Here is a 24,701-nt window from a genome sequence, read left to right as displayed (position 1 = left end):
TGGAATAGCATTTCATTGGAGAAATGTTGGCGGATATGTTAAAGCTTTCTTGCATTCATGCACACTTGCAAAACCTGTCCTAACTGGTTTCTCAAGCAAGGTGTTTTAGTAAATTGAGAAGTTCTATAAGTCCGTATAATTAAAGCCATGGTTTTCCCAGTAGTGATGTATGGAAGTGAGAGCTGGACCGAAGAATTGATGCTTTTGAATTATGGTGCTGGAGGAGACTCTTGAGAGTCCCATGGACTGCAAGAAGATCAAACCTATCCATTCTGAAAGAAATCAGCCCTGAGTGCTCACTGGAAGGACAGATCGTGAAGCTGAGGCTCCAATAGTTTGGCCACCTCATGAGAAGAGAAGACTCCCTGGAAAAGACCCTGATGTTGGGAAAGATGGAGGGCACAAGGAGAAGGGGACGACAGAGGACGAGATGGTTGGACAGTGTTCTCAAAGCTACCAGCATGAGTTTGACCAAACTGCGGGAGGCAGTGGAAGACAGGAGTGCCTGGCGTGCTCTGCTCCATGGGGTCACGAAGAGTCGGACACGACTAAACGACTAAACAATAACAACATGTATGTGAGAGTGTCTGTGTATGAATGACACTCAAATGAATCTCATCCTAGGTTTGGTTTAATCTCACTTATGAGCAACACCATCACTTTTGGATGGAGTTCCTCAGGGATCCATTTCCAAGCCTCTCTCACTAGTTTCCATTTCAGCAGGATCCATATCCTGGTGGCACCCAGCTCTCTCTTCAGAAATCTTCATCTCCATCCGGTCTTGCAGCTCCTGCTGCCTGCAGCAACATTCGGCTTGGATGTTTCATCACCATTTAAAACTCAGCACAACATAAAGCAAACTTCTCATCTATCCTTCCAAGTCTTTGCCTCCTCACAGAAGACATTGTAACACAGAAATGGGCTTTTTCACTGCTGGTGCCAGTGTTGTGGAATTCCCTCCTGGCTAAAATACAAGAGGCCCAATCTGAGTTGGTATTCCATTGGATCATGTAAATCCAAGGCAGGCATTCTCCTGAAATGAACTCCTGATTTTATTGCATTAGTTTTATGCTGTTAATTGTGTGTGTGTGTGTGTGTGTGTGTGTGTGTGTGTGTGTATATATATATATATATATATATATATATATATATATATATATTCTAATTAAGGGTGACTTAATGCCCCAATGGATTGCCCATTGTTTCGTTTAATTATGCATTGATTTTGCAATTGCAAACCACTTAGAAACTATTTGCTAAATAAACAAATAAAATATTGCTCATTTTCATTCATGGACAGTGTCTCCATCCACCTTATTGAAGTAGGAGCATTGTGATGCATCCTTCCTTCTCTTTTTCTTGCCATATTTTATCCTGAAACAAATTGTTTGGCAACTCTGGTTCACATGTTTCTGCACAGGAGAGCCTAGTAGTCATCTTACGACTTTGACTACAGCAACCTCTCTTTCCTGTCCTTCTGTTATGGCTCAGGCCTCTATCCTGACTACGGCCATTAAAACCATCAATGCCATGATCATCAGAGAATGTGACAGGCACCCTTAGATCCTAATGTGAACTTCCTGTTTGCTCATACTCCTAAGCCCTTTTCAGGCATTCCTATGAAGCATGAATCAGATGTGCCCCTGTCATTGCCACAAGAGCAGATGCCACAAGGTGAGAGGGCAAATAGGTAGGAATGGAGGGTGATGAAGGCAATTTGAGGCCGGCTAGTCACTTTTGAATATTACTGAGCAGGACCCAGGAAATATCATCTTTCCTGCAGCCCCAACCTATGTACCCTACAAATCTGCTGTAGAAGGTTGGGTGGAGATTTTGAGGGTTCACAGGAAGAAGGGGGGAATGGCAAATCACTCCCTCAGGAATGCAGGCTGCACAGTGATGGGTGCAACCAAGTTCCGTTAAAAACACATCTTAATTTTAAAACTTAAACTTTTAAAATAACAAAATTTAAAACAAAAAGGGTGGGGTGGTAAGTGTTTTATGAGCATTACATGTAACGTCATAGTTTATATGAAGGAAGAAATTCCTAGAAAATAAAAGACAGTGAATCATATTTTTTTTGGGGGGGGGAATACTACACATTGTTCTTAACGACAGCACCTTGACACAATTTAGACCATCTAGGGGCTATTCGCAGGCTTATATGGAGGGTGTTTTCCCCCTTCTTTTTAACTAGAAGACTCGTGGTTCGCTAAGAGGCTTTAGCTAGGGGTAGTGAATCCTCTGAGGCTCTCCTCAGATTAGCTCCTGCAAGGATTCCAGCTTCTCTCTTTTTTTATGCTTTTGTCTCTGTGTGCTGCAAAGTTAACTCTCACCACTCCACTCTCTGCTGCTGGACTTCTCCCTTCCCATATGCTGCTGTTGAGTCTTATCTGCTTGACTCCCACCACTACCTTTATCTTCATTGCCCTCCAGCTGACTGTGGTGCCCAACTTGGGTGCAGTTGGACTTTATCCCCATCCTGGCTCCACCCCTCAGCTTGATCCTGATAGGGTAATTTCAAACTTCACGATGGTGGCCAGTCAGGAAGATGTTCCAGTGGCCAGCTGCCATGGTGAAGTAATTTCACCCTCTTGGGGGAGGAAGGGAGGGGCTTTTTCACAGGGCCACAAGCGCTGTCCACATAAGTGGCCATTTTCCACCCAAAGCCCAATAAAAAGTACATTAATTTACACCCGTTTGAATGGTTTTAATAGTTTTTAGGGTTTGTAGGTATGGTTTTCATTTTAAAAATATTTTGTATTTTTTATATTATAGCTTATTTTTTATATATATTGTTGCAGGAATGTTAAAAGGAACTGCACAGTAAAATGAAGGGTGGCTTAAAAACTATTGGCATAGGCATTGCATAATAAAGTTTATTAAGCAAATCACTTTAAGGTCATGGATCGTCTATTCAGGATTCATTTCCATAACATTAACTCCACTGTTTCTGAATATTTGTGCATAATACACCTCATTAGTAAATTGGGAGAACATAGATGTGCATCAAGTCCTTTTCAGGGAAGAAAAAGCAAATTGCACACTTTCCCATGGGATGGAATGATCACAATTTTCCAAAAAGCCCGGTGGGTGCATTGTCTGTATTCACTGGATGTTTCCCGTGGAACTTATTATAACATAATAATTTTTAATAATTATTTATTAATTATACTCCTCCCATCTGGCTGGGTTTCCGAAGCCACTCAAGACCGATAAACCAAGTTCCATTCAAGACCTATGAATCAAGAAGCTGCCTACAATATTAGTGCTACGACAGTCTTTACAATAAACAAAACAATCGCAGAATCAAATAGTCTCTTGTGAAACACACAAAAGGAATCTCTGTGGCAATTGGTAGTGGTGGCGTTGTTTACAGAGGCATCATTTGAAGATCCTGCTCCTGTCTAAACAGAGCAAGACGACTCTGGAAGGTAATATATTTACTTATTCTATGTTATAGGGGTGCAGGATATCAGTAAGCAAAACTCTTGTCTTCAATATATTAGGCTCTCATCAAAGATGTTCATAGCCTTGACAGTAAAGGAATCAGTTCCAAGAAACAGTTAATATGTTTGATGTTGGTCTTTCCTTGCTATTCCCAAAGGAGACAGAATGGAATGCAGGAAGGCTATGTTGACTTGGCTTCTCTGTACTGTGCTCAGAGCTCAGAAAGTAATAGAAGACAAGTAAAATATGCTGTGGCTAGCATATATATATATATATATATATATATATATATATATATATATATTAAAGCAGTGGGCAACCTGTGGTCATCTGGATGTTGTTGGATTCTGGCTCCCATCAGCCCCAGCCAGCATGGCCAATGGTGGGAACCAGCAATGGTAGGAACCAGTGGGAACCAGCAGTGGAGAGCTAACACTTAACCATCTCTGACTTAAGGTGAAGATAGCTCTAGAAACTAGAAACAATGCAAATGGTGTGAGTTGTGCTTCGTCTATTCACACTTCTTGTCTGCTTCCACAGTCTTCCATATATCTTTATGTTTTGTAAGGAACTATGACGATGAGAGGGGACTCGGGTGGCGCTGTGGGTAAAACCTCAGCGCCTAGGACTTGCTGATCGCATGGTCGGCGGTTCGATTCCCCACGGCGGGGTGAGCTCCCGTCGTTCGGTCCCAGCTCCTGCCCACCTAGCAGTTCGAAAGCACCCTTAAGTGCAAGTAGATAAATAGGTACCGCTTTATAGCGGGAAGGTAAACGGCGTTTCCGTGTGCTGCTCTGGTGCCGGTTCGCCAGAGCAGCTTTGTCACGCTGGCCACGTGACCCAGAAGTGTCTGCGGACAGCACTGGCTCCCGGCCTCTAGAGTGAGATGAGCGCACAACCCTAGAGTCTGTCAAGACTGGCCCGTACGGGCAGGGGTACCTTTACCTTTATGAAGATGAGAATCCTGTGGAGGACTGGAATTTTCAGAGTTGTTTTTTAACAACGTAAAAAATAGATGCAGGCATTGTCTATATCGTATAGTTTGCAACATAATTAGTACTATGTATATGCTAACAAGGTCTAACTGGTTTGACATGTGATCTTGAGGGAAATGACTATTACTATATTTGTATGCATTTATAGCCTAGTTATCACCATATGGTTCCCAGGCAGGTTACAAACACGTAAAATATGGCCTGCTGTTTTCTTCCATGGGAGAATTTTCACCTTGTGTCATGGTCTTTATAAATGCATGACCTACTCATTCAGAACCTTCTACAGAAAGCCAGTTCCTATTTGTACTAGTGTAAATAATCCACTGTTCAGCTGTCTCCGGCGGTTCGAATCCCCACAGTGGGGTGAGCTCCCATTGCTCGGTCCCTGCTCCTGCCAACCTAGCAGTTTGAAAGCACATCAAAGTGCAAGTAGAGAAATAGGTACTGCTCCAGCGGGAAGGTAAACAACATTTCCGTGCACTGCTCTGGTTCACCAGAAGCGGCTTAGTCATGCTGGCCACATGACCTGGAAGCTGTACGGTGGCTCCCTCAGCCAATAAAGCAAGATGAGCGCCGCAACCCCAGAATCGGTCATGACTGGACCTAATAGTCAGGGGTCCCTTTACCTTTACCTTTACAAACCAATTATTAAAGGAAAGAAATAACAAGATAAGAGCCATTTTTCATAAATGGCTTAGATGGTACACCAGTGATAAAACTATACAAGATCATTCATAGGCTTCTTCACACAATGAACACAGGTAGAAGGTGTCTCTTTCACATTTGTAAGTGTTTGTGTGAAGAAGTCCTTAGCTTCTATATACAGTTCAACTACTGTGTACACAGACTGTACGCTCATTGAACATTACCTGTGAATAACACTTTGACAATACAGCTAGATTATTTGTGAATGTAATGTGTGAACACCCTTATTGTGACTTTTAAACAAGAACATAGGAGGCACAAGAAATTCCTGACTTCACCCAGATAAAACTATCTCCAGGGCCATCTAGTGACTAAACCATATAATGACCTTACCAACATACTGTTAAAAGTGGCTGCTTAAAGGTCTACTCTCCAGCAGATAGATTAAAATGTTATGAATTAAAAAATCTGTTTTTTGTTCTTTCAGAGTGAGGTGATTTGCTACAAAGGACACTCCAGTGAAGAGTATGAAGTGTTAACAGATGATGGTTATTATTTGACAATAAACAAAATACCCTCTGGAAGAAAAAATATTGCAGTTGATGGTTTCTCATAATTTCTTTTTAAAAATAAGTCCAAAACAAATCCCTAGCCTGTCAAGCTGGTATAATAACAGCCTTGACAGCTATGCCAGCACAGAGTTATATACATGCTTGAAGCGACTGGGCCCAGAAGGTTATTGGTTGACACCTAGAGCCCCATTACAGCATTAAGAATAACAAATATAGGTTTAAACTGGATGGGTGAAGGGGCAGCACATCTGCTCCACTCCTCAACTGTTTTGTGTTGAGCAAGAAGGTCAGAAGAGGACTTCTAAGTACATTCAGTTGAACGCTCTAACAAGTCTTCCTGCACTTGAGAATTCAGACTTACCTGCATTACCAGTTAAAGTGAATGTGACCCCTGTGAGGAGAACCTGAGCTTACAGGGTTAAACAGCTCAGAGTGTGCATTCTGCCTATTGTGGGGTGGAGAGAGACCACCTGGTGTTTGCTTCCATAAACTCAGAGAATGTATGGACGATGAACAGGGCTACGTGGATTAGCCCTAGGGCTTTTTTCCAGTTAGAACTTTCCGGAACTCAGTTCTGGCACCATTCAGGTGGGAGACATTGCCATTCTAAGAGAACAAGGGAGACGTTTATGGTAAGTTCCGGCACCTCTTCTTTTAGAAAAATGGCACTGGTTAGCCCCAAAATTGTGGAGTTGATGGGGAATTCTCTATAAATCAACATTTTGCCATGATGGATTTAAGCTCATTAAATTTATTGATGCTACTTTTCATTACGCCAAATCTGCTTTCACACCAAAATCAGATGTGAAGTCAATTAGAAATGGGTCAAGATACAGTGGTACCTCAGTTTACGAACAGCCCTGTTAACAAACTATTCAGTTTATGAAATCTGCAAAACCAGAAGTAGTGTTCCAGTTTGCAAACTTTACCTCAGTCTACAAATGGAAGCCTAACGGTGGAAGGGCACTGGTGGGAGGCCTCATTAGGGAAAGCGTTCATCAGTTTAAGAACCGATTTGTTTTAAGAATGGACTTCAGGAACAGATTAAGTTCATAAACCAGGGAAACACTGTAGTCTGTCTCATGCAAGTACAGTGGAACCTTGGTTTAGAACAGCTTAGTTGACGAACAAATCAGCTCCCAAACAACGAAAACCCGGAAGTAAGTGTTCTGGTTTTTGAATGTTTTTTGGAAGCCGAACGTCCGATGTGGCTTCTCCTTGAGTGCAAGAAGCTCCTGCAGTCAACTGAAAGCCGTGCCTTGGTTTTCAAATTGTTTCGGAGTTGAATGGACTTCCAGAATGGATTAAGTTCAAGAACCAAGGTTCCACTATACAGCTGAAGCTACACAGCCATCCCTGCCTCAAGCACTTTGCCCCCAAAGGGGATATTTGTAGATGGGCAGTAAGGTCCACTTTTGGGGCTCAGGTTTGTTCTATCTTATTCAGTTTGGCCCCTGGCATGTGCTCAAACAATAACAAATCTATAGCAGTATAAAAGAATCCTTTATGGCTCAGGATTTTTTTCTGAGGCAATATGGATCCTGATATGTGCCCAGCCAGGATTGGGATGAGCTATGTTCCCTCTCACTTGTGAGCTTCCATCTGCCTCACTCTTGCTCCTATATTACCTGCCCTCTTGCCCTGTGGCATCTGCTCTTGTGGCAATGTTGGGGGCACCTCTGTCTCATGTGTCATAGGAATGCCTGGAAAGGGCTCAGGAATATGAGCAAACAGGAAGTTCATGTAAGGAACAAAGAATGGCTGCCACAGTCTCTGAGTCATGTGACACAGATGGTTTTAGTCATAAAATTCAAGGAAGAGACCTAAGGAATGAGAAAGGGGGCAGAGGAGGAAGGGGTTACTGTAGTCAAAAGTAAATGATTGTGCTCACGTGCACACAAAAGCAGAGTTGTCACACAATTTGGTAATGGATGAAATATGGAAACCAAAAAAAAAGAAGAAGAAGGCAAGATCCATCAAAATATTCAGACTTTGAGCCTTATCAACAAGTTACATTAGGACTCTTGTCTATGAATGAAAATGGGCAGCGGTTTATTTATTTATTTAGCAAGTGGCTCCTAGGTGGTTTGCAATTGTAAAATCAATGCATAATTAAAACAAACAGTCCACTGGGACATTGAGGCACCCTTAATTATAATGCACAGTAATAAATATATAATTAAAAGCACACAAACAAAAACAATAACACACCAGGAGTTCAGCGCAGGAGAATGCTTGCCTAAACAGGTGTGTTTTCAGAAGCCAGCAGAAACCCAACACAGATTGGACGTCTTGTATTTTAGCAGGGAGGGCATTCCACAACACTGGCACCAGCAGTGAAAAAGTCCATCTCTGTGTTAGCACATCATCTATGAGGTGGTGAGGATTTGGAAGGAGAGATGAGAAGTTTGCTCTCTGTTGTGCTGAGTTTTAAATGGTGACCATCCAAGCAGGAATCTTGCTGCAGGCAGCGGGAGTCGCAAGACTGGATGGAGATAAAGATCTCCAGGGTAGAAAAGTAAAGCTGGGTGTCACCAGGATACGGCTCGTGATGAAATGAAAACCAATGGATTTGATAAATGAACTATGTAGAAATAGAAGAGGCTTGGGTCCCTGAGGGGCTCCATCCAAAAGTGATTGCATTGCTCACAAATAAGGGAGATTAAACTGAATCTAGGATGAGATTCTTTTGAATGGCACTCATACACAGACACCCTTGCTCACATGGATCTTGTCAATCTACTGAAACATCTTGTTCAGAAACCAGTTAGAACAGTTTTTGCAAGAGTGTATAAATGAAGAAAAGCCTCCCGTGATATGTAATGACAGTTAAGAGGTGAGAAGGGGAACACAGAGAGTGGTATATGTTTTACTGTGTGTACGTAGGAGGAGTCAGAAGGAGAACACAGTATGGAAAGTACGGCACTGGATATACCGGTAATTGTAGAATGTCGCAGGGTATGTATTTACAATGGAGAAAAAATGGCCTTGTTGCCTCTGCAGTGGTGGAGTAACCAAAATATTTGAGTATAACATCTTTCCTGGTCAGCGCTACACCTACAGACCTGGGCACTCGCGCATATGACAGCAGTGCTGCCAGAAAGTCATTCGTACAGGTAGGATGTAATTGATTTAATTGATGCTGTCTCTATGAATGTACCATACACCTATTATATTAAATAGGAGCCTAGGAGGAAGCACAGGTATCTTATGTCATATGCCTACATGCAGGAATGCAAAAGGAACTGTGCACTAAAATGTAGGGTGGCTTTAAAATGAATGGCATAGGCATGAAAATAAAAGGTTTATTAAGTACATCACTTTAGTCATGGGTCGCCTATTCAGGATTCATTTCCATAACCTTGATTCCACTCTTTCTGCATATTTGTGCATCATATCCCTTGTTAGTAATTTAGGGGAGAATAGATTCTCAGGGCAAAAAATGCCCCAATTTCCAAAACAGAGCTGTGCATGTGTTCTGCTGTGATTGTGAGTGGTCAGGTCAAGTGCACTGCTACAGATCATCAGTCACGTGCATTTATTTCCTTTACACTGGTCACCAGTTTTAATTAGGTGTTCCCGATGGAACTAACCAAGAATGTTGTGCCATTCAAGTCATATAACTAAAGAAGCCGCCCACAGTATTACTACTATGCTGCAGATACTTTGATATCAAGAAGAAAGAGAACCGATTAGAAGGAACTGGCAATTGTAAAAACAAATGTCTTGTGAAATATGGAAAAGGAATTTCTCTGGTAATAGATAATGCTGGCAATGTTGGAGGAGGCATCATTTGGAAATTCTGTTCCTGCCTAAACACAGCAAGAGGACTCTGAGTGGTAATATTTTCATTTACTCTGGGCTTTTTTGTATATATTTGTCTGCATTTTGAGGGGCATGGGGTATTAATAAGCAAAAAATAAGGGGGAAGGCAAGGTACAGTGTAGCCTGAAATTTTTAAAACAGAATTTTAAAAACAGAACAGAATGAAGATTTGTAGAGAAAGATTTTTTTTCATCTGCCCCTGTGAGTATAACATGCTGTGACTCAAGCAGGTGTTTTTGGCATGCAGCCTCAGTTCCCTGATATTCTCATCTCCTAGAAGGAAAGCAAGCCCTGGCATGGTTGAAAACTCTTCTTTTCTTCCCCAATTAGTTTACTTGGTTTATGCAGCTTGGACTTCATGCATTTAACACAATTTTATGTTTTCTATTAGGTTTGATAGTTTATTTTTGTATGCTACTCATGTATTGAATTTGGATTTCAGACATTCTGGAATATTTGATTAAAATGTATATATTTTGTCTGCATTGTTTATGAAGTAATTGATGTAGGATACCCCACTTTTCCCCTCCTCCTCTTCCACCCCACTTTTTTCTTTAAAAAAAATTTCATATATAGAAAGAAGATGTGGTGGTTTCTTGCCATCGCTTGTCTAATACAAGCAACTGGGAGCGCAGAAGAACTGAGTGGGAGCAGAGGTTCAAATCCTGAAGTTCACATGAATGTTGTAAGCTATGTACTCCTTTATAAATCTTATGGCAGTGGCAGGCCTGAGATGGGCCTAGAATTTAAATCTGAGGGAGCTGAAGAGCAGCTCTTGTTCCTTCTGTATTCCTTCCTCCAGTCTAGAACAGGGGTAGCCAACAAGGTGCCCTCAAGCTGCTGTTGTGCTGCTCCAGTTCCCATGAGCCCCAGACTGCATGACCATTTATCAGGGCCTAATGGGAGTTCTAGCCCAGGGACGCGGGTGGCGCTGTGGGTTAAACCACAAAGCCTAGGACTTGCCGATCAGAAGGTCGGCAGTTCAAATCCCCGCGACGGGGTGAGCTCCTGTTGCTCGGTCCCAGCTCCTGCCCGCCTAGCAGTTCAAAAGCACATCAAAGTGCAAGTAGATAAATAGGTACCGTTCCGGCGGGAAGGTAAACGGTGTTTCCGTGCGCTGCTCTGGTTTGCCAGAAGCGGCTTAGTCATGCTGACCACATGACCCAGAAGCTGTACGCCGGCTCCCTCGGCCAATAAAGCGAGATGAGCACCGCAACCCCTGAGTTGGCCATGACTGGACCTAATGGTCAGGAGTCCCTTTACTTTACCTAATGGGAGTTCTAGCCCAATAACATCTGCAGGGGCGCCGTGTTGGCAATCCCAGGTCTGGAACATCAAAAGCATAACTATTGGTTAATGGGGTGGGGATATGCAATTGGGAGTGATGACAAACAAGCCATGGGGAAATGCAAAACTTATTTCTGGTGATGCAGAGGAGTATGTAGAACAGCAAGGAAAGACGAACAACAGCACTTTCTGTTTCCCTCTTAGCAGTGCTTTTTTTCTTTACAAATGTTTAGTGGTACTCTCATTTTCCTACTCATATTGAAATACTGCTCCTCAATGTGGCATAACTTAGATTCACAGAAAGTTTAGATGTATGTGTCCCCCCACATCCCCCCCAGAAAAAAAGCACTGCCTCTTAGTGTAGTGAACCCAATACAGTGGTACCTCAGGTTACATACGCTTCAGGTTACATACGCTTCAGGTTACAGACTCAGCTAACCCGGAAATAGTACCTGGGGTTAAGAACTTTGCTTCAGGATGAGAACAGAAATTGTGCTTTGGCGGTGCGGTGGCAGCAGGAGACCCCATTAGCTAAAGTGGTGCTTCCAGTTAAGAACAGTTTCAGGTTAAGAATGGACCTCTAGAACAAATTAAGTACGTAACCAGAGGTACTCAGATTCTCAGCCAGATTGTTACCAAACATTTAATCCCACAATCCACCACATAGATTATGTAAAGACTTCTTGGCAGAGCTGGCCAGAGCGGGGAGGAAGAATGGGATGAGAGTGGGGAGTTTGATCCTGGGGAGGGACTCAGTGGCCTGTGAGGTGCTGTGCTGGATGCTGGTTGGCGGGAGAAATCCCCACCTCAGTACTATTGGATGTCCCAAGCACCAAGGGAGGGCTGCCTGATTTGACCCAGGTGTCTCCTTCTGCCAGCAAAACACTCCCCATCTCTGGGGATGTGCCTGAGTCTGAATCAGACAGTGAGCCTCCTTCTCTAAGGATGGGACACCAGCACAAACACCTCCCTCATTCCCTTAGAATGGCAATGGAGCCCACCTGAGAGGTGCCGGAACTGAGTTCTGGTGAGTTCCAGCTGAAAGAAAGCCCTGCTTACACCTACTCCATGCTCCTTGGAGCTCAGCATTAATGGACTCATTGTACAATGGACTCATTGTAACATAATCTATGTGGTGAATTGTGGGATGAAATGTTTGGTAACAATCTGGCTGAGAATCTGAGTATGGTGTCCAAGAGTGAGAGCCAGGACTTCTGTTCCATAATACTGAAAGCAGTTCAGGAACATTTCTCAATTCTGAGTGTAGGTTGAGTGAGTATGAAGGAGGCAGGCACAGACAACATCACAACCTTCTCCAGTCAGACTTCCTCCCTGCTTTTAGATGTTTTATCATTTGTCTTAGTACTTTAAAACAGTAAACTGTTTTGGGTGCCTTTGCAGAAAGACAGTATACAAATGCAATGAAATTAGATGGTGGTGGTGATGTGTTGGTACAGCTTCATTTCATACTGAACAGGAGCTTATTGCAAACTAATTTTAAAGCAAAGAGTGAAAGGGTCTTATGTGACAGAGTCTACACTTGTTGAAAGTGTCTACACAGCTCAACTGCTTTGTACTCAGGTTGTAAACTTGTTGAACATTACATGTGAATAACACTATGATTGTGCTGCTCAACTATTGGTGTATGCAAATATATGGAATGTACACTTGTGGTGACATCTGTTTATGGTGTCTTTTAAACAAACACAGAGCAGACACAGGAAGGGCCTCACTTCACATAGAAACAACTGCTTCCATTGCCATATAGTGACTGACCTATATACTGACACTATCAATGTACAGTTGTTAGCTCCACTGTGACAGATTAAAACATTCTGAATTGAAACATCTCAGGAGTTTATTTCTTCTTCTTTTAGAGCGAGGTGATTCGCTACAAAGGATACCCCAGTGAAGAGTATGAAGTCTTAACAGATGATGGCTATTATTTGACAGTAAACCGAATTCCCTTTGGAAGAGAAAATCTTACCCCTGGAGGTATCTGAAAATATTTTTTTCCTTATTTATAGTTCAAAACAAATTGTTGGCCTATCACAGTTGTATATTAAAAGCCTTAATATAGTGCAGAATTATGTAATTACTAGAGCTTTACATAAAGATATCAGACCCTCAGTCAAGACCCAAAGTGACTCGGCCCAGAAGGTTGTTGCATGACCCTCTGGAGCCCCATTGAAGTGTTCAGAAGAGCATATACTGCCTTAAACTGGATGGGTGAAGGGACAGGTACAACAGCTTCATTCCTCAACTGTCTTGTATTGAGCAGGAAGGTCAGAAAGAGACTGAACACCCTAAAAAGTCTCTCCTCAAATGAGAGCCCGGCCTTATCAGGATCACATGGAGATGTCCTCATGGAAGCACATGGAAATGTCTTGAGAAAGCATCCTTATAAATTCCCTTCAGACCTCCCAGGAAGGTCAATGATGGGATGGACAAGTCCACTTCATATCAAGGCCTTGGGAGCATGGTTTGGCATGTGCCTGCCTATTCCCCTTCCCCAGTTTCAGTGCCCACAGATTTTTCTGAATTCTTGAATAGGGCTTTGTTGACAAGCCTCCTCTACAGTCAAAGTTCAGATCCATGCCACTGAATGAGACTAGAGCAGGGGTCACCAACCTAAGGCCCATGGGCTGGAAAGGGCCCGCGGAGATCGTTTGACCAGCCCACGAGCCACCTGCTCACATGCTGCGCTAAACCAGTGCAGCGCAGCATGGGGACTCGCTTCCGTGGTGCTGGAAATCACATCTGCGCATGCGCAGATACCAGAAATCACAGGCGCATGCGCTCACGTGAGAGAGAGATCCAGCCCACGAAGGGATCTCTATGGGACCGATCCGACCCAGGCAAGATAAACCTTGCCGACCCCGGGACTAGAGCCTAACAAACATACTGAGATAATGTACTGTAATATAAACTATAATCTAATAATATAAACAAGGGATATTTGTCAAAAACATATTTGTTATCATGGCACAGAGATTCTCACCTGCTTTGTTATAATGATTTGTTTTTTAAACCAGGTCCCAGGCCTGTTGTGTTGCTGCAGCATGGGATATTTGCGGAAGCTAGCTTCTGGGTCGAAAATCTGGCAAACAACAGTTTTGGATTTATATTAGCGGATGCTGGCTATGATGTTTGGCTGGGGAACAGCAGAGGATCAAGTTGGTCTCGGAGACACCAGAATTTGTCAACTGACCAAGATGAATTTTGGGATTTCAGGTATTTTGAACTGTAAAATAAACAGCAATAAACAATATTATTTCACACATTAACTCTGCTGATCTTCAGCATTTTAGTGCAAATTTCTCCAGATCAGCACATTTTTGTATGCAGTTTTGACTAATGTACACATTTTTGCAAGTAGTATCTCCCAATATGGTACATTTTAAATGTTATTTTCACTAATAATATACATTTTATGCACAATTTTACCAAATATACACATTTTTGTAAACACTGAGTGGTTGCCGAACTTAATCACTCAAAAATTTTAAGGATGGCTGAGTTTTGGTTCTCATATCAACAAATTTGATAAATTCAGCTTTAAATGTAGACTGAATTGAATTTCTCCCTATCCCTATTCATATCCCTTTATGTCAATAGATTTGCACTGAGCAAGACTATGGATACAATCTATAGGCTTCTATGCATGTAGCTATCCTAAGAAATGAACTGTAGAAACATAACCCTTTGAAATAGGGACTACAAAATTTTGGATCCCTGCACAATTCCAGAATGTGTGAGAAAAAGCAGAAGTCTACACGCAGGGGTTTTTCGCATCCTACAGCCCTATGTGTGATCTATGTCTGATGCCTGTTAGAAGTAAAACGTGGGTCCTAAGACCCTCAAAATAAATTCTGAACAAAATTAGTGAAGCAGCAAAGAGTTTATTGAGTACAATACATTCTTGCAAGAGTGGGTGTCCAAAGTAGGCACACCCCAAATTGGCAAGGCACAAGTTTATATTCTTTATACCTGAAGCACAGGTTTCCCTTGTTTCCTCATTGGCTGGATACATGCAAGGTTTATAGCCTATCATGACCACCTAGTTAACATACTAAAATCCCCATCTTTGTTGACATCTCCCATTACTCTAGTTCCAACGACCACTACTCCTGTTTACCTTTCTCCTTATTTGGTCCATGTTTCTTATGTTTTTACACCTTGACTCAAGCAATAAAGCCACATCCCAACCACTAGTGGGTGTAACTGAGTACAGATAAATTGCATAACAGCTGCAAACAGTCCTATCTATAAGCCTCCTAACCACAAGATATGTGTAAGCAAGTTTCTGCTGTCTGCGGTCATCTAGCTGTTATAGCCTTGTGGTCTTTTGAAAAGGCAACATTTTTATTCCTCACAATGCCCCTTCCCCTGATTCATTTGTGGAGGGACCATTGTGGCTGGGTGAACCTATTACTCCTAGTTAGGGATGGAAGGATCTGTCAGTTTTGGTTCTCACAGTCTGTCATTTCCCCCCAAACTTAAATCTGGTTCTCCACATATCTGCATCAATTTGAAAAAATTTTGTTTGACAAGTCTTCATGGAAATTCCTCCGTACTTTAGTACAAATTTCTCTTGATATATTTTGGTGTGCACATTTTATCATGTCATATTCACTAATTTTTATTCACAGTTTGCATAATATATGTATTTTTGTAAACTCTTGATTGGTTGGAGGATGGCATCACAACATATGGATTAATATGAATTTCGAAGGACAACTGTGTTTCAGTTGTCATTTCATTTTAGAAAGTGCGAATTTGAAAAATTTAGGTTTCAATGCAAACTGAATCAAATTCCCCCCCTCCCTCGTCATACACTGAATGGTTACACTGAGCAGGACGGTAACTAAAAGCTATAGATCTCTATGCATGTTGGATTTCCACATATGTACTGTGACCTGCACAATTCCAGAATGTGTGGAAAGAAGTAGAAGTCCACACACTGAGCATCTTCACATCCTACAGCCTGCTTTTACGTGTGATGGTTCTTCATGAGATTCATGTATGAAATGAAAAAAGTGTGTGTGTGTGTGTGTGTGTGAGAGAGAGAGAGAGAGAGAGAGAGAGAGAGAGAGAGAGAGAGATGTTTAGTGATGTTCTGTTGCTGGAAGCCATCGCTGCAAAATTAAAGTGGAGAATAGGGATGGTGGCGCCATCACCTGGTTCTGCACCCACATTTCAAGCAAAAGCTTCCAGAAGGCAACTCTGGGTGAACATCTAGGAGTTCAGATGAAACGGTTTCACTAATTTTGCCATAACATTTAAATATTTCCTTCAGTTTCCATGAAATGGCTCTGTATGACCTTCCAGCAATGATCAACTTCATTCTGAAGAAAACTGGGCAGAAGCAACTGTATTACGTAGGCTACTCTCAAGGCACAACCATTGGTATGCTAAAGTGGGCCAACCCATGTTTTTTTACTCTCTTGTTCTCTCTCTCTCTCTTTCTAAGAGAAAAAAAGGGTTTATGTTCTGCTATTCTGGATCCTAGAGCCAGCTGTAAAGATTCCAGTTTGACTTTATACTGCTCATCCCTTTGTGTTGGGAGTCAGCCTTGCCCCAACACTGGTGCTGAATTGTGAACCAGTCAGTATCTATAGGCTTGCATTCCCTTTGTGACTATGCTTTGTCCCTGTGAGGGCACACAGGTTTTCAGGAAAAAAATGAGAAGATAGGTGTAAGGGTGGAGAAAGTGGTAAGGTGTCCTGTTGACCAGCCCATGGGCCAGAAATTGCCATCCCTTGGGCCAGATGCACCCCATGACAAATTTCAACTGGTCCTCTGCCCACCTCCAATCAGCAGCTGCTCATTGGGGAGAAAAAGAGGCTTTGGTGTTACAGAATAAAACCTTACCATGTGCCCCATGATCTATCATAAGAGTTCAGCCTTGCTTTACACACAGCTGTGATCCAGGGTTTCCCCTGTTTAGATTAATTTTAGACTTCTGGTAAATTGGCAAATGAATTTCGTACTATGAGCAGTCCTAAATGCTCACTGTGTTTTTCTCCTTAGGCTTCATAGCATTTTCAGCCATACCAGAGCTGTCTCAAAAAATCAAACTATTTACCGCCTTGGCTCCTGTGATTTCTCTTAAGCATGTGACAAGCCCTGCTTCCAAAGTTTCCGTCCTACTTCCTGACTACTCATCCAAGGTACACATTAATCTCTATTTTATTACCAGGAAATCAAAGAATACTAGGCCAGCAGGAATTTAAGAGTAACCTTTCCCTTAATTTCATAACTAAGATAGACAATTGTACCTGTCACCCTCATAGAGATTACTCTATGCTATAAAAGAAAAAGTCTATAAACTGTATGATTCTATATTACAGGTTCACATTTTACATAACTGTAGTGTTGCTCTGAGAGCATACTGGATGAAGGGCTGTTTAGAAATATAAGAAATACAACCTAAATTTGTTTCAGTTGCTATGCATAGCGAAATTTCGGTGTTTTTTTTTTAAAAAAAAAAAGTTTTGAAGAACCTACACAGGCTTTAAATTTCAGTGAGCTGTGGATTGCTCTTACAGTGCTGATCAACATAAAGAGAATAAACCAAGAAAAAAGCCCTAAGGATTAAATATTTCAATCTAGGGGAGAAATGCATGTGTACTTTATGTTTTTGGTCCACATCCAACTAGGAATAGGTTGTTTTGTTTCTTTAAAAAAAATCAGTTTGCATTGTAGGAGAACCTACCTCATTCGCACAATACACAAAAAAAGAAGCTCAGCTGCCATTCAAAAGTGACTCATCTCTAAAATTTGGTTCTCCAGGCAGGTTATGAATACAAAAATGCATATACTAGGGTAAAATGTGTATATCAATCCACATATTAGCAAAAGTAGCAGACAAAAATGGTTATATTAGGGGAAATTTATTTGCAAAAATGTGTGTGCTAGGCAAAAGTGTACCAAAAATGTATATATTAGAAAAAATTCACACTGAAGAAATTTCAAGCGGACTTTTGCTTTAAAAAAATGCAAACCGATTTAGAAATGTGGAGAATTGAACTTAAGAGTGGAATATGAAAAACTGAGAGAAATAGAATCAACAGATTCACTAATTCGCACTCCAACCTTCCTGCACTGAGGACTCAGCTATCCAGCTGCAAATATATCATTTTAAGTGCATTATACAGCTGTGACACTAAGTGGTGATGTTGAGCTTATGGCAGATTCAATATATTTTTCAAAGCATTTTTTTAAAAAAAAGCATTTTCAGAGACACATTTATATGTGTCGAGATTCCACCTGAGTTGGAAGATCTGAAGGGGTCTTATTAATAGATTTGGTGGAACATGGTTACAAGCCTCCCTCTAATTGGAACCGGGTGTTATCATTGTTCCTGATTGAGAAGAGGCTTGTAAGTATGACCAGTTGGATGCCCTTCTAAATCCCTTTCGGACCTTTCCATGCGAAGGTGAACCAGGTACACCTGGCACCTGCATTGAGGGTACGATCAGCATATGGGTCTCTGTTCCCACTCTCCAACTAAAACCTTTAAGACAGGCTTCCTCAAACTCGGCCCTCCAAATGTTTTGAGACTACAATTCCCATCATCCCTGACCACTGGTCATGCTAGCTAGGGATCATGGGAGTTGTAAGCCAAAAACATCTGGAGGGCCAAGGTTGAGGAAGCCTGCTTTAAGAAGCTGCAACCAGCCACAAAAGAATTCTAGAGGAACATAGCTAATCCTGCAAATATTTTTTAAGGTTAAATTGTAACACCTTTTGTATCTTCCCAGAGCATCTTTGTCAGAGGAGAATTTGTACTGTTTCGCAAACCCGTGGCAGACTTTTTCAGGAAATTGTGCAGCGTTACATTGATGGAGCAATTCTGTGCTCAACTCATATTCTCAACAGGCGGATTTAATGCAACAAATCTAAATATGGTGTGTAGATGTGTAAAGAAAACATAGTAGTTTGCTACTATGATTGGTTTGCTACATGCTCTGAATCTTCACAAAACTTCGTTTTTGCAGCAAAAGCTGGGCACCCAAAGGGTGCAAAAAGCCCTGCAAAAAAATGAAGACTCAGAATAAGATGGGAATCTTGTACAAACTTTAAATAAGCCTCATTGAACAGAATATGGCTTACTTGTGAGTAGATAGGCCTATGGTTGCACTATAACAGCACAATCCTATATATGTCTAGTCAGAAACAATTCTTATAGAGTTGAATGGGGCTTACTCCCAGGAAAATGGGTTTAGGTGCCAGAAAGTGAGTCTGCATCTGCACTATACAGCAACTTACCACTTTAAACAGTCATGGCTTCCCTCAGAGTGGTTAACAATCAGTGTGTGGGAAATAATAAGAGTCTGTGAGGGGAATTATAGGAGTCACCAAACAACTTTCAGCAACCCTATCAAACTACAGCCCCCAGGATTCTTTGGGGGAAGCCATGCCTGTTTTAAGTGATGTGATACTGCTTTAAAGTTAGGGTGCAGCTGGCATCGGAGACATGTCTCCTGAAGAAAAATGACCATTAGAATTTTGGTTCTGTCCAGCCTATGACCTTAAAGACAGAATGTATGCACTGCCTAATGCCTGCCGAGCAATAAGCAGGATGTGGCCAATTCATCTCAAAGGGTGAATCAGCTTTAATGCACCTTGTTGCCTTAACAATTGTTGCTGCTAAAAAGCTGGAATTTAGCAACATAAGAAAAGCCCTGGGTTTCTCATATTTGAGTCCCCTACTGTTGCTGGACTACAACTGCCATTATCCCTAGATAGCAGGACCAGTGGCCAGGAATGATGGGAGTTGTAGTCCGACAACAGCTGGGGATCCATGTTCAAGAAACATTGGAAATCAAAGTCCCATGGAGCCCAGCATCCTGTTTTCATAGTGGCCAATCAGATTCTTATAGGAAATACACAAGCGGAGCCTGAGCACAAACTCAGTTAACCCATTCCTGTCTCCCAGCAACTGCTATTCAGAAATATATTGTCTCTGATACTGGAGGTACTGCAGAGCAGTGGCGTAGCGTGGGGGGTGCAGGGGGGGCCAGCCGCACCGGGCGCAACATCTGGGGTTAGGGCAAATCCATGGGTTAGGGGGCACAAATCCACGGGTTAGGGGGCGCAAATTACTTGCCTTGCCCCGGGTGCTGACAACCCACGCTACGCCACTGCTGCAGAGCCTTCGTGACTAATAGCCACTGATGGAGCTATCATCTATGAATTTGTCTCAACCCACTTCAAAGCCATTATCACATCTTGCAAAAGTGAATTCCCCAGCTGAGCTATATACCCTGTGTGACAAAATTATTTGCTTGAACTTTCCCGAATGTGCCAGCTTTGGTGGCCTCAGGTTCATTTGATGCAAAAGGGAGAAATCTCTCTCTCTCTCTCTCTCTCTCTCTCTCTCTCTCTCTCTCTCCACATACAAATGCACTCTTTTCATCCCATTTATAATTGTATAGTATTTTCCTCATCCCTTTTCTAAACAAAATAGCCTTTACTTGTAAGGGAGTTTCTGGGGTTTTTTTGTTTTTTGTTTTAATTTCACTGATTTTTCAGATTGTTGTATATTTTCCAAACTTTTCCTGCAGAGTCGAATGGATGTGTATGCAGCTCACTTTATGGATGGATCATCAGCTAAATCTATTGTACACTGGAAACAGGTAGAGTGTTGTATAGTTTTTAGCAGCTGTGGTGGTCAAGAGAGTTCCATGCTTATATGCTCACTCAAAAATTACAAACTTTCTGAGCCTCCACCAAAGAATCCTGCAACTATTAGTGTACTTAACTTTCCCTGGGAAGCCACTACAATAATTAAGCCAATTTAAGATTCAGGTAGGTAGCCGTGTTGGTCTGACACAGTCAAAATAAATAAAAAACCTGTCCAGTAGCACCTTAGAGACCAACTAAGTTTGTTCTGGGTTTAAGCTTTCGGGGGCATGCACACTTCTTCAGATACTTTTGTTTCAGTGTATCTGAAGAAGTATGCATGCACACGGAAGCTTATACCCAGAACAAACTTAGTTGGTCTCTAAGGTGTTCCTGGACAATTTTTTAAGCCAATTTAAGTTGGTGCTATTGTTCTAATATGAGCTTTCTGAACTGACACAGTTAAAACCTAGTTTTGTTTATTTAGGCAGAGTAGGGAGCTCTTTTCGTCTTACAAAAAAATGGGCACATGAACACCAAGCATTCTGCAAATCCCTTCATTTCAGAAAGGGATTCCTCACATACAATATATTTTACCCCAAGGGATATTTACTGCCATAGAGATAAATTCCAAAAGGAACAGGCAATGTTCATAATTAGTCAAACAAGGATTTTACAGAAAAGAATAGGTTGGATCAAAACCAGTACCTTTTGTAATATGTAATTATTTTTGTAATTATTTGTAATATGTATCACATAATATCTAATGCTAATATCCAATCCTATGGCTTTCCTATTATTTTGATAGATAAGAGATTCAGGATTATTCAGATACTTTGACTACGGGAATGAGAATCAGGCAAGATATAACCAGGTAAGAGAGAACAATTTTTGTTCAGTAAATATGATGAAAATAGAAATCTGCATCAAGGACATGCATTTACAATGGTTCTGACTATCAGCACAACCCAGATGATATTAAGTGCTTGAAGTTCTCATCAGTGTCAATATAAGAGTTAAGCATCGGCCTAATTTTCTGATGTTCTTAACATGGATTTGCAAAAGTGATTTGGTGACACAAGCTTATATATATATCGACATGTTTCCAAATCAGGACAAAGTTAGGTTTTGTTTTTTGTCAAAGTTGTTGAGTTTGGGGGGGGGGATTGGATTTTTAAAACTTTTTTTTTCTTTTTAAAAAATGCCCTAGTTGCCATACATCTAGGTTTTCCTAGTCATTTTGCCAATTCGGTGAAAATTTGCCCAGACCCCATTTTGACAGTCCAATTCCTGGACATATGGTAGCTTCCCACCATTCATCCATGGAGTTCAAGCTGGAATGGGTCATTGTCCCCTCATTTTATCCTCATAACAACCCTGTGAGATAGTCTAGAATGAATGATCCAGGGTCAGTCAGTGAACTTCATGGTTAAAGGGGAATGTAAACATGGATCTCCAAGTACTAATTAGCAATCTAACCAGTATACCAAACTAGTTCACAGTTAATGTGAATGTGATCTCATCAGGTGTTTGCCTCCACATGCTCAGAGAATGTGGGGGGGGGGGTGGAGCATGGCTATGTACATTAGCCCCACCCTCCCCCTAGAGCCAACCTCAGACCACACATTTGACCAAAGTCTGGAGGAGGAGCCTAGATGTGTCCAGTTGTCTCCAGGGATTTCTCCTAGCCCTGCCAGGGATTTAATATGGGACCTTCTGCATTCAAAGCAGGTTCTTTTCCACCTCCTTAAAATGTGGTGTGAATCTCCTGACTCCCAAACTCCTTTTCCTCAGACCAAGCAGCAGATAGTTGGAGGGTCCTCAAAGCCATTCCCACCACCCAAACCATTCCCCACTTTCCTTGCAGGAACAATGGCACTGGCAGCAAAGAAATGTGGGGAAAACTCCCCTCTTCTTCCCACATCATGTTATCTGTGTGATGAATTACAGAGAGTGTAGCTCTTTCAGGGAAGCTTTCAATTGTCAGTCAGGTTGCCTTGGGTTCTCCCTGCCCCCTGCTCCATTGTTTGTTTGTTTTGTAAATGTGTAGGCCACTTCACGGGCTGAAGTCATCAAAGTAGTGTACAACAAGCTAAAAAGAAATAAGATAGAATACAAAAAAAAAATACAAACTCCAGAAAGCAATAAATCAGTGTCTACAGTTCCTGGGCTTGTAGTGCAAAACTTTGAAAAACCAGCAGCAAATCTGTGGAGAACCGCAGAGGATCCACCCAACCATATTTAAAACATGTTAGCAGACTATAAGTGTTCTAGGTAGAAAGAAGGAAAAATCACCCATCTATACAAGCCTGTGGACTGTCCACAGTTGGTCTGAATTGTGTAAAGATGCTGTCACTAACAACATTTTTTTTAAAAAAATAATGATTCATTGTCATTTACTTTCCAGAGCTTTCCTCCTGAATATAAAATAGAGGACATGACTGTGCCAACTGCAGTGTGGACTGGCGGGAATGACCTGATTGCAAACCCCAGAGATGTAGCCGTCTTACTTCCTCGTATCACTAACCTAGTTTACCACAAAAATATGACATACTGGAACCACTGGGATTTCATCTGGGGCCTCAGTGCCCCCGAGCTCATGTACTACAAAATCATTAAGTTGATGAGATGCTTTAGCTGAGATGGGATGCCTTAGCTGAGTCATGGTTGCTTTAGCTGAGATTCCTGCATTCCAGCTCTACAATTCTATGATTCCATGAGAATGTCTCTGTAAAGCAATACATTCCTATGATAAATTTCATTTCTTTCCTTTTACACCAGTCACAACAAACACTATACTTGCATTGACAGCCATGTAGGCCACTGAAATCCACAGTATTTACATGGAACTGATGAATCAGGAGATAGAATGGAAGATAAAACAAATGAGACAAAGGACATTTGAATTGGCAGATAAATGTGGGAAACTTCTGGCATGGCAATTGAAGAAGAGACAAAAACTGAATATGGTTACAAGCCTAGAAGTTGAAGGAAGGAATATTTATAAACCAAATGAGATTAGAAACTGTTTTCAGAGTTATTTCAGGAGACTTTACGCACAAGGGCCGGTGAATGAAAAAGAGATAGAAGAATTTCTTAAAAAATATGGATTACAAAAAATTTCTGAACAAAGTAAAGTGATTTTGAACCAGAAGATAACTGAGCAAGAAATAGAGGGAGCCATTCAAAATATGCAATTGGGAAAATCTCCAGGACCAGATGGACTGACTTCCAGATACTACAAAGCTCTGAAAGAATGGCTGGTACAACCGTTGAAGGAAGTCTGTAATGAAATTTTAGAGGGGAAGAAGGCACCCGAATCGTGGAAAGAAGCGTATATTACACTTATACCAAAATCGGAGACTGAGAAGAACCAGATTAAGAACTACCGCCCTATATCATTACTTAATGTGGATTACAAAATTTTTGCAGACATTTTGGCAAAAAGACTGAAGAGAGTTTTGGTGGGAGAGATTCATAAAGACCAGGCGGGCTTTCTTCCAGGAAGACATTTATCTGACAATGTGAGAAACATAATAGATATTATGGAATTATTAGAAGCCAATATTAATACTAAGGCAGTATTAATATTTGTGGATGCGGAGAAAGCCTTTGACAATATCTCTTGGAGCTTTATGAAAAAGAATCTCGAAGGGATGGGGGTAGGCCAAGGTTTTGAGAATGGTATAGGTGCAATTTATTCGGAACAAAAAGCAAAATTAATTGTAAATAATGTGGTTACTGAAGAATTTGCTATTGAAAAAGGGACACGACAGGGGTGCCCAATATCCCCATTACTTTTTATATCTGTCTTGGAGGTTTTATTAAACATGATCAGAGGGGACCAGCTGGTTAAAGGGATTCAGGTCGGAGCTAAACAATACAAACTGAGAGCGTTTGCAGATGACCTAGTATTAACTTTTCAAGAGCCAGACACTAGTACGAAAAGAGTTTTAGAGCTAATACAAATATTTGGTCAAGTAGCAGGTTTTAAGCTGAATAAACAGAAAACGAAAGTACTGGAGAAAAATCTAACAGTTGCTGAAAGAGAGAGGTTTCATAGTGAAACCGGTTTAATGGTAGCAAAGAAAGTGAAATACCTGGGGATTAATTTGAAATCTAAGAATGTGAACTTATTTAAAGACAATTATGAGAAATGTTGGACAGAAGTTAAGAAAGATTTAGAAATATGGTCAAATTTGAGACTTTCCTTGTTAGGCCAAATTGCTGTTATTAAGATGAATGTTTTGCCGAGAATGTTGTTTTTGTTTCAAACATTGCAGATTGTGGATAAAAT

General features: G+C 41.4%; 1 protein-coding gene across 3 annotated transcripts; it reads left to right on the top strand.

Annotated features, from left to right (window-relative positions):
• Positions 1 to 8,531: 8,531 nt before the first annotated feature.
• Positions 8,532 to 23,046, top strand: LOC310762726 (lipase member M-like). Of its 3 annotated transcripts, none has more exons than XM_083614185.1 (10): positions 8,532 to 8,778; positions 10,064 to 10,172; positions 12,652 to 12,769; positions 13,807 to 14,008; positions 16,074 to 16,183; positions 16,808 to 16,947; positions 18,541 to 18,687; positions 20,347 to 20,418; positions 21,213 to 21,278; positions 22,812 to 23,046. In XM_083614185.1, exons 1-10 carry the CDS (start codon positions 8,744 to 8,746, stop codon positions 23,043 to 23,045), a joined length of 1,233 nt encoding a protein of 410 aa, XP_083470311.1. In that variant the 5' UTR covers positions 8,532 to 8,743; the 3' UTR covers position 23,046. The 3 variants fall into 3 exon arrangements, with proteins under 3 accessions (XP_083470311.1, XP_083470312.1, XP_083470313.1); XM_083614186.1 differs by having other exon boundaries at positions 8,536 to 8,778; positions 13,810 to 14,008; XM_083614187.1 differs by lacking the exon at positions 8,532 to 8,778 and adding an exon at positions 9,282 to 9,501.
• The last annotated feature ends 1,655 nt before the right edge of the window (positions 23,047 to 24,701 follow it).

The sequence above is a fragment of the Podarcis filfolensis genome (genome assembly GCF_964270895.1).
Source record: "Podarcis filfolensis genome assembly, chromosome: 5".
Lineage (NCBI taxonomy): Eukaryota > Metazoa > Chordata > Lepidosauria > Squamata > Lacertidae > Podarcis > Podarcis filfolensis.
This window is presented reverse-complemented; position numbering and strand designations above follow the sequence as displayed.

Bases quoted from the DNA above. Each gene is read 5' to 3' on its own strand.
- LOC310762726 (XM_083614185.1), top strand. From the start codon at position 8,744: ATGACAGCAGTGCTGCCAGAAAGTCATTCGTACAG. The intron at 14,009-16,073 runs GTATTTTGAACT...TATTTCCTTCAG, and splicing joins GATGAATTTTGGGATTTCAG to TTTCCATGAAATGGCTCTGT. The intron at 21,279-22,811 runs GTAAGAGAGAAC...TTTACTTTCCAG, and splicing joins ATCAGGCAAGATATAACCAG to AGCTTTCCTCCTGAATATAA.